This window comes from Cherax quadricarinatus, chromosome 31, assembly GCF_038502225.1.
Source record: "Cherax quadricarinatus isolate ZL_2023a chromosome 31, ASM3850222v1, whole genome shotgun sequence".
Classification (NCBI taxonomy): Eukaryota; Metazoa; Arthropoda; class Malacostraca; order Decapoda; family Parastacidae; genus Cherax; species Cherax quadricarinatus.
This window is the reverse complement of record NC_091322.1, coordinates 33,009,764-33,020,779: the sequence shown is the minus strand read 5'-3', so window position 1 is coordinate 33,020,779 and position 11,016 is coordinate 33,009,764. Positions and strand designations below refer to the sequence as shown.

At 39.2% G+C, this 11,016-nt stretch overlaps 1 protein-coding gene across 1 annotated transcript in view; it reads right to left on the bottom strand.

Moving 5' to 3' along the window:
- Positions 1-647: 647 nt before the first annotated feature.
- The window catches only part of LOC128696383 (pyridine nucleotide-disulfide oxidoreductase domain-containing protein 2), a gene marked incomplete at its 5' end in the record, with an annotated part of 47,473 nt that continues 37,104 nt past the window's right edge, over positions 648-11,016 (bottom strand). Inside the window, 1 exon segment of the mRNA XM_070090324.1 lies at positions 648-883. Coding sequence (XP_069946425.1) covers positions 704-883 — 180 coding nt within the window.

Here is an 11,016-nt window from a genome sequence, read left to right as displayed (position 1 = left end):
ATACGAATGGGTAAGACAAAGGCAGTGACAGACTGGAGAGGGAGAAACCTTTGGGACCAAACGAGATTGAAAAGGTGTAAGACGAGAGCTGCAGTGTGCAAATGTCTATGCATACTCGTGCAAGTGTGTAGGTATATTTTTCTTCCATGAAGTAGAACTCCTTATGGTAAGTTTACAGTTTGGAAGGCTTTTGGGCACAAGGCTCACTGGCTGGTACTTGCTAGGCACAGTGTTTCTTCCTTCAGCTGGCTCATTGCTCTGCCTATGGTGGTCTTCGTGGTGTTGGTGTTGTCACAGTATTGTGATGGATTTACCTATTTTGTACATAGATTGGTTCAGGTGTTATCCAGTCTTCAATTTTTCCTGGTAGATCACTCAGTACCCTTGGCCTTGGGAAGTCATCCTTGTGAATGTAATGTTGTACTCTTTGTTGCAAGGTCATCCTGCGAGTTCTGTGTGGGGGTTAATGGATCACATAGTTGGTGGAGATAATCACCTGGGTTGGGTTTTCTCTGTCAGGTTAGTAGGTGGTTTTCATACTAGTAGAAGTCATTCATACAAGATTTCAACTATTGTATAATAATGTTATTGTAACAGTGTTACTTTGAAATTAAAATTGTACTGTAATAAATATCCAATTGCAAAAATTCTTGATTATTAATTTTAATTACACTGATGCCATAATAACACAGATAAATACAGTTTATGTCGTTAAGACAGAAAGAGCAGCAAGACGACCTGGAGATCCCATTACTCCTCCACCTGGGTGTGCTCCAGAGCCACATAACAGGAGGCCATGGATGGGTGTGAATGGACCTGGCTTCATAGATGAGGGTCGCAGTATTAACAACTGATCCAGAGACATCGCACCATGGAAAATATTCTGAAAAAATAAAGTAAATTACTGAAATTTACTTCTGACAATTGTTTTTAATCACCATACTTAACTCATAGGGCTGAGGAGGGGTTGTTCAGGTGGTGTAGGCATTAAGAAAAACAGAATGGAGGGGAGATAAAGGAGGTTTTGAGTGCAAGAGGGCCTGAGCATCCAGGAAACTCATGTAAGCATGTTAGATCAGTGTGTGTGTGAAGACAAGTGGTTTTAACCCTTTCAGGGTCCAGACCCCCAATAGTATTACTTCTGTTTTATCGATTGAGCACAAGAAATTGCCTGGTTAACTGTTTCAACTACCCAATAAAGTGATTGGAAATTTGGCCAATTTCACACAAAGTTCAAAATATTCCAATTTCAAAATAGGGTCCAGAATAAGCAATGCAGGCATTCCTGGCACTAAAATAACATTTCCTCTGTTTATTAGTTATGTTTCCTGGCTTTGAAAATGAATTCAATTTTTTTTATTCATATACAGTAGGGCCTCACTTATATGGCAGGTTAGGTTCCAGGCTAATGGCATAAAGCGGAAATTGCCATAAAGTGGAATGCCTTTTTTTTCCACTTATAAATGCATGTAAATACTAGATAACAAGTTTACACTAGCATATATTAAGTTAGCAATAGAAATAGGTATTAAAATCATTACACATATACATGTAATACACTCACTAATCTTAAAATATTTGTAGTCTTAATGTAGGGTGAGATGAATAGTATTGTAAGAAATCAAATGTGGTAGGTATGGTAGCCAGCCAGGCTACTATACCAGGCCACCCCACATATAATATGCTACGAAATTTAAAGCATCCCAGAGCGATAAAATGCATATACAGTTCACTCATTACTTACCTTAAAATATTTGTAGTCTTAATGTAAGGTCAGAGGTGAGTAAACGAGATAAAACGAATAAACGAGAGAGAGAGAGAGAGAGAGAGAATGAGTACATGAGAGAGGACAGGCGTGGAGTTGTGCAAACAAACCAGGTGGAAGCGAGTTTTGTAAACAAACAGGCAAATGCGTCTGGTTTGTGTACAAGTTGTCTCCACATTGATACAGTAGAATAAAGAGCAACACTCCCATTCTCATGTAACACCATTTTTAGAAGAAATGATGCTCTGAGTGAAGGCATACGAACGGAATAATTTTCTACAGTTACCCCCAGTAACATTATGGTATAAACATTTTTTCTGACATTGGACTAGAGAATTATTATTATAATCAAAAAGAAGTGCTAAGCCACAAGGGCTATACAGCGCTGCTGGACTAGAGAAAACATTATCCTTGCCATCACTCATACAAGAAGTCATCTGGCTGCCACTTTATTCTACCGTGGGGTGTATTTATCGTGTTTATTATATACAGTGGTCCCTCAATAATCGTCCGGCTCAATAGTCGTCCTTTTTGGAAATCGTCGTGTTATTCTCGTCCAAACATTGGCTTGCAAATGGTCGATTTACACGCTAATCGTCCTTCGTCCGGGACGTGTACTCACGCTCTGAGCCACCTCGGCCTCTCTTCCCAGCCAGTGTGCCATTGTTTACCAGTGAGCGACGGTCCCCTCACTTGCTCATACAAAATATTTCATAATATTCAATTCGTTTTAGTGCTTGCAGCTGCTAAATAAGTCACCATGGCTCCAAAGAAAGCTTCTAGTGCCAGCCCTTTGGTAAAGAATGTGAGAAACACACATAATTTATGAAAAAGTTTGTAGAAAAATACAAGGTGGTGGTGGTGGTAGAGTGGAAGCAGTTGTGATAGTGGTTGATGGTGGTAACAGTTGTAATAGTGGTAGAAGGTGGTAGCAATTGTAATAGTGGTAGAAGGTGGTAGTGATGGTGGTAGTTGTAATAGTGGTAGAAGGTAGTAGTGATGGTGGTAGCAGTTGTAATACTGGTAGAAGGTAGTAGTGATGGTGGTAGAGGGGTGCCTTCAGTGATTCAGCGATTCTACCAACTCCTCCAATGTTGTTGGAGTTATATAGGGCTACAGAAAACAGCACCGCCTCAGCTGCTGCTTCACCACCATTATGGACGGCTTACTCTCAGTGGCCCTTATACACCCAACAACACAACACCTCTCGTGATATGCGTAATGACTTATTTTATTCATTCTAGAGTATATTACATGTTTCTATGTTATCAATATTGTTTATTATGTCATATTAGTTGAATTGTGATAGATAAATAAGCCGTAGAATTGATATTAGTGTCATATTCTCCAACAATAAACTTGCCATCCCTCCCTCACACAAACAAGTCTTCAATAAGAACATAAGGAGGAACACTGCAGCAGGCCTGCTGGCCCATCCTAGCCAGTCCTTCACAAATCCAACCCACTAACAGAACAAATGCTACCCAAGCAATAAGCTCAGGTGCAAGTCCGACTCAAATCCAACCCCTCTCACTCGTGTATTTATCCAACCTAAATTTGAAACTACCCAATGTTTTAGCTTTGATCACCCTACTAGGCAGACCGTTCCACTCATCAACTACCCCTATAACCAATGTTCATTTATACATTTTATTAGTGCTTTACATTTGGTATTCTTTTCTGCATGTAAATCTATATTTATGCTAGAGAAGTGACCCCTGAAGTGACCTAGAGTCCTTATGGAGGGGGATTCCCCTTCCAGACAATAACCTCTCTTCCCTCTCTCCTCCTCCCTGTCTTCCATTCATCAACAACAGCCTTCAATAAAGGTAACTGTCATGTTGCATGTTCATTCTTTTGTGCATGTAAATCTATCTTTTAGGTAAAAAAAAAACAAATTGTTGTTGATACTTCTGGGTGTCTGGAACGAATTAATTGGATTTACATTATTTCTTATGGGGAAAATTTATTCGAAAATCGTCCATTTTGATAATCATTACACTTCCAGAAACAGATTACTGACAAAAAACGAGGGACCACTGTAATTCTGAAAAAATATCATAGATGGATTAACCCTTTCAGGGTCAAGAGGCCCTCTGAAACTTGTTCTCAGGTTCGAAAATTTTTCGGAAAAAAAAAAAAATTCTTATGAAAGGATAGAGAATCTTTTCTCCATCATAATGGCACCAAAAGTATGAAATTTGATGGAAAACTTATGGAATTATGCTCTCACAAACTTAGCGGTTTCGACGATGTTTATGCATCGGCAATTTTGCCCACTTTGAACCCTATTTTTGGTTAATTAATGAGTACAAGAAACCACCCATTTACTGATTTCAACTATCCAATAAAGTGGTCAGAAATTAGCAATTCTGCCAATTTCACACAAATTTCAAAAGATGCCAATTAACAAACAGGGCCCAGAATAAACAAGAAAGACATTCCTGGCACTAAAATAACATTTCCTCTGTTCATTAGTCACGTTCCCAGGCCCCTCTTACATTTCTTTTGCTTTCCACTTTGAATTTTTATTCTCACAAAAAAATAGAAGATTTACTGTTATGCAGACTACTGCATTAGTGTAGAAATGGTATAAATAATATCGGTGCACTTGCAAAAGAATATTAGACTCACCAGTTGATGTGTATTGGACGCGTGGCATTATTTGTTTACTTTTGAACTTTGGCAAAAATTGAACATTTCTGCTACTTTGAGCTCAATTTCAATGTACTTTTCTTTGTGAAACCAATCAAAATCATCTCAATGTCTGTAATATGTCTTCCATTCTATAAAATGAGACCAGGAAAACTAGAATACAACCATAAATACCATACGAAAATACAGTGCAAAGTCTCTGTTTTAAACCAATAACATGGTCAAAGTTTTTTTTCTCATTACACACTGTGTGCTGAAGGATTTTTTTTATACTGCACACACTGACCACATAGACCCATTCTTTCATATGTAGGCCTACCAGCTTTCTCTTGCTAGATTTGAGGGCGCTAGAATTTAGGCGTACTAGTACGTCAATAACCCTGGTCCGTAAGCTGTACTAGTACGTCAGAAACCCTGAAAGGGTCAATAAAAATGTGTATATTAATGTAATTATATGACATTTAATGAGACTCCATGATTATTATTGAGTACTACTATTATCATTAGTAATCTGGCATCTCGAGACATAAGACGCTCTTAGTGATTTTAATGTGTACCTGCACACTAGCACATTGTGTAAGTTTACTTAAGTACAGGTATACATAAGTATAATTATCAGAGTATACTATATAAAATATGAAATAACTTTTAAAAACGCTTGAAATTTTGGAGTTTCCAGACATAATGGAGAGACGCAGTGCTCACGGAGCTCAAGGAGAACATAAACCGGGTGGGGCGCGGTGACTGTATTAGAAAGTCAAATGGGGGAGCCGTATAGCGAGTTTTGGTCATAATTTGAAATGTCTGTATTAGCAGAATGCCATAAAGCGGGGCCCTACTGTAATGAATTTTTATTCACATCAAAAAATAGAATATTTACTGTTATGCAATACTGCAACAACTGTGTAAATAATATCAGTGCATTCGTAAACACATATTAGACCCACCAGCTGACATGTATTGGACACGCGACGTCGTTTGTTTACTCTTGAACATCTGCAAAAGTCAAACATTTCTGCTACCTTGAGCTCAGTTTCAAGCCATTTTCAGTAATAAAACCAATTAGAATCATCTCTATTTCTGTAATATACCTTTCATTCTATCAAATGAGACCAAGAAACCACAAATACAACCGTAAAAAACATATGAAAAAACACCAAAGTCGCTGTTTTAATCCGAAAATAGTCAGTTTTTTCTCATTATGCACTGTGTGCTGCAGGATTTGTTTTATGTGGTGCACACTTACCACATAGATGTATTCTCTCATATCTATTCCCAACTTTACTGCTCACAGCTTATCTGAATGAGCTGAGCTCATGGCATAGAACTACGGCTTGGACCCTGGCTTCAAAGCCATAGAACTATGGGATGGACCCTCAATGGGTTAAATGCCTGACAACATGCTGTTGAAATATGAGAAAAGCAACATTCATGAAAAAATTCAGGAAAACCAGTGAGCCAGATTTGAGATCTGGAGGTGGTAAGGTCAGTGCCAGCACTATGAAGGAGAGGTAGGGCTGCCGCAGGTGGAGGATCACCTGATGTCAGATGATCCTCCACCTGGGAGATGGATGGCCAGTAATGAAAAACTTATGGTTACCTATCTGTTAAGAGTTTCAGACTGAGGTCCAAATTAATAAGTATTATTCATGAACAAATTCTTGTTGAAATCAATAATTCACTTGCTAATAGTTACCCATCCTCTCTGCCCACACAAACTGGTCTCTAATATACAATAACAATCCCAAGGCAAACCTTTTATAGATTCAAGCAATGTAAATGATGCATTTGTAGTTCTTGTGTTATCCAGGGTTAATACCCAATGTACCAAAAAAATCCCTGACACCTCGCAAGCAAAGAAAAATATACCTGTACCATAATGATATTGCCAATAGTTAGCTTTGAAACAGCTCTTAACTTGTAAAATACTGTATGACCCTTATGGGTTTAGCACTTAAGTTATGATTTTTAACTACTATAATTTGTAAAATAAAATAAGGGAGCTTTGAGTATAAATTATAACATTTTAACCCTTAACCCGTAAACAGTCCAAACGTATATATACGTTTTTTCAACATTTGAAAGTATGTAAAAAAAAGTAGATCTTCTTTTTGTTTTTCCACATTTGAAAATGTGTAAAAAAAAACTTTGATCTACTTTTTTTTTTGTTATATTTGAAAATATGTAAAAAAACTTAGATCTACTTTTGTAGCACTACACATGTGAATGTAGATCTGCTTGGACCGTTTACGGGTTAAACTGCCACTGCAGGCAATTAAAAAACAAAATTAATTTGATTTTAGATGTGTAATAAAATGAGAATAAGTGAAATGTGACAAGTACATATTTTTTATGGATCATGTTTGTTATATATAAATATATATATATAAACACTGATCTCTGGCTGAAGGAGACTCGAACCTACGAACCTTGGAACAAGGTACGCAGTGCTTTACCAATCCACCCACACTGGACCAATACCTTGGAGTCCAGCTTGCGCTAGACTTTGATCCAAGGCAGCCAGCTTTCAGGGAGAAGGCTTACAGCTTTTCATCTCATCCCCTGCATGCATCAGCCTTACTAGAGATATTAACAATGCAAGGAATTCGCAAGAGCAGGCGAAATATACACAAACACTGATCTCTGGCTGAAGGAGACTCGAACCTACGAACAAGGTACGCAGTGCTTTACCAATCTCCTTCAGCAAGAGATCAGTGTTTGTGTATATTTCGCCTGCTCTTGCGAATTCCTTGCATTGTTAATATCTCTAGTAAGGCTGATGCATGCAGGGGATGAGATGAAAAGCTGTAAGCCTTCTCCCTGAAAGCTGGCTGCCTTGGATCAAAGTCTAGTGCAAGCTGGACACCAAGGTATTGGTCCAGTGAGGGTAGATTGGTAAAGCACTGCGTACCTTGCTCCAAGGTTCGTAGCTTCGAGTCTCCTTCAGCCATACCTGGAGTTTACCTGGAGAGAGTTCCGGGGGTCAATGCCCCCGCGGCCCAGTCTGTGACCAGGCCTCCTGGTGGATCAGAGCCTGATCAACCAGGCTGTTACTGCTGGCTGCACGCAAACCAACATACGAGCCACAGCCCGGCTGGTCAGGAACCAACTTTAGGTGCTTGTCCAGTGCCAGCTTGAAGACTGCCAGGGGTCTGTTGGTAATCCCCCTTATGTATGCTGGGAGGCAGCTGAACAGTCTCGGGCCCCTGACACTTATTGTATGGTCTCTTAACGTGCTAGTGACACCCCTGCTTTTCATTGGGGGATGTTGCATCGTCTGCCAAGTCTTTTGCTTTTGTAGTGAGTGATTTTCGTGTGCAAGTTCGGTACTAGTCCCTCTAGGATTTTCCAGGTGTATATAATCATGTATCTTTCCCGCCTGCGTTCCAGGGAATACAGGTTCAGGAACCTCAAGCGCTCCCAGTAATTAAGGTGTTTTATCTCCGTTATGCGCGCCGTGAAGGTTCTCTGTACATTTTCTAGGTCAACAATTTCACCTGCCTTGAAAGGTGCTGTTAGTGTGCAGCAATATTCCAGCCTAGATAGAACAAGTGACCTGAAGAGTGTCATCATGGGCTTGGCATCCCTAGTTTTGAAGGTTCTCATTATCCATCCTGTCATTTTTCTAGCAGATGCGATTGATACAATGTTATGGTCCTTGAAGGTTCAAGTTTCCCTGGGGTTCAGTTTCCCTGAACCCTTTCATAAATGTTACTTTGCTCACACTCCAACAGCACGTCAAGTATTAAAAACCATTTGTCTCCATTCACTCCTATCAAACACGCTCATGCATGCCTGCTGGAAGTCCAAGCCCCTCACACACAAAACCTCCTTTACCCCTTCCCTCCAACCTTTCCTAGGCCGACCCCTACCCCGCCTTCCTTCCACTACAGACTGATACACTCTTGAAGTCACTCTGTTTCGGTCCATTCTCTCTACATGTCCGAACCACCTCAACAACCCTTCCTCAGCCCTCTGGACAACAGTTTTGGTAATCCCGCATCTCCTCCTAACTTCCAAATTATGAATTCTCTGCATTATATTCACACCACACATTGCCCTCAGACATGACATCTCCACTGCCTCGAGCCTTCTCCTCGCTGCAACATTCATCACCCATGCTTCACACTCATATAAGAGCGTTGGTAAAACTATACTCTCATACATTCCCCTCTTTGCCTCCAAGGACAAAGTTCTTTGTCTCCACAGACTCCTAAGTGCACCACTCACCCTTTTCCCCTCATCAATTCTATGATTCACCTCATCTTTCATAGACCCATCCGCTGACACTTCCACTCCCAAATATCTGAATACATTCACCTCCTCCATACTCTCTCCCTCCAATCTGATATCCAATCTTTCATCACCTAATCTTTTTGTTATCCTCATAACCTTACTCTTTCCTATATTCACTTTTAATTTTCTTCTTTTGCACACCCTACCAAATTCATCCACCAATCTCTGCAACTTCTCTTCAGAATCTCCCAAGAGCACAGTGTCATCAGCAAAGAGCAACTGTGACAACTCCCACTTTATGTGTGATTCTTTATCTTTTAACTCCACGCCTCTTGCCAAGACCCTCGCATTTACTTCTCTTGCAACACCATCTATAAATATATTAAACAACCACGGTGACATCACACATCCTTGTCTAAGGCCTACTTTTACTGGGAAATAATTTTCTTCTTTCCTACATACTCTAACTTGAGCCTCACTATCCTCGTAAAAACTCTTCACTGCTTTCAGTAACCTACCTCCTACACCATACACCTGCAACATCTGCCACATTGCCCCCCTATCCACCCTGTCATACGCCTTTTCCAAATCCATAAATGCCACAAAGACCTCTTTAGCCTCTCTAGCCCCTTGCTCCCATATATATATATATATATATATATATATATATATATATATATATATATATATATATATATATATATATATATATATATATATATATAATATACACACATATATATATATATATATATATATATATATATATATATAATATACACACATATATATATATATATATATATATATATATATATATATATATATATATATATATATATATATATATATAATATATATATATATATATATATATTTTTTTTTTTTTTTTTTTTTTTTTCAACAAGTCGGCCGTCTCCCACCGAGGCAGGGTGACCCAAAAAAGAAAGAAAATCCCCAAAAAGAAAATACTTTCATCATCATTCAACACTTTCACCACACTCGCACATTATCACTGTTTTTGCAGAGGTGCTCAGAATACAACAGTCTAGAAGCATAAACATATAAAGATACACAACATATCCCTCCAAACTGCCAATATCCCAAACCCCTCCTTTAAAGTGCAGGCATTGTACTTCCCATTTCCAGGACTCAAGTCCGACTATATGAAAATAACCGGTTTCCCTGAATCCCTTCACTAAATATTACCCTGCTCACACTCCAACAGATCGTCAGGTCCCAAGTACCATTCGTCTCCATTCACTCCTATCTAACACGCTCACGCACGCTTGCTGGAAGTCCAAGCCCCTTACCCACAAAACCTCCTTTACCCCCTCTCTCCAACCCTTTCGAGGACGACCCCTACCCCGCCTTCCTTCCCCTATAGATTTATATGCTTTCCATGTCATTCTACTGTGATCCATTCTCTCTAAATGACCAAACCACCTCAACAACCCCTCTTCTGCCCTCTGACTAATACTTTTATTAACTCCACACCTTCTCCTAATTTCCACACTCCGAATTTTCTGCATAATATTTACACCACACATTGCCCTTAAACAGGACATCTCCGCTGCCTCCAACCGTCTCCTCGCTGCTGCATTTACCACCCAAGCTTCACACCCATATAAGAGTGTTGGTACTACTATACTTTCATACATTCCCTTCTTTGCCTCCATAGATAACGTTTTTTGACTCCACATATACCTCAACGCACCACTCACCTTTTTTCCCTCATCAATTCTATGATTAACCTCATCCTTCATAAATCCATCCGCCGACACGTCAACTCCCAAGTATCTGAAAACATTCACTTCTTCCATACTCCTCCTCCCCAATTTGATATCCAATTTTTCTTTATCTAAATCATTTGACACCCTCATCACCTTACTCTTTTCTATGTTCACTTTCAACTTTCTACCTTTACACACATTCCCAAACTCATCCACTAACCTTTGCAATTTTTCTTTAGAATCTCCCATAAGCACAGTATCATCAGCAAAAAGTAACTGTGTCAATTCCCATTTTGAATTTGATTCCCCATAATTTAATCCCACCCCTCTCCCAAACACCCTAGCATTTACTTCCTTTACAACCCCATCTATAAATATATTAAACAACCATGGTGACATTACACATCCCTGTCTAAGACCTACTTTTACCGGGAAGTAGTCTCCCTCTCTTCTACACACCCTAACCTGAGCCTCACTATCCTCATAAAAACTCTTTACAGCATTTAATAACTTACCACCTATTCCATATACTTGCAACATCTGCCACATTGCTCCTCTATCCACTCTATCATATGCCTTTTCTAAATCCATAAATGCAATAAAAACTTCCCTATCTTTATCTAAATA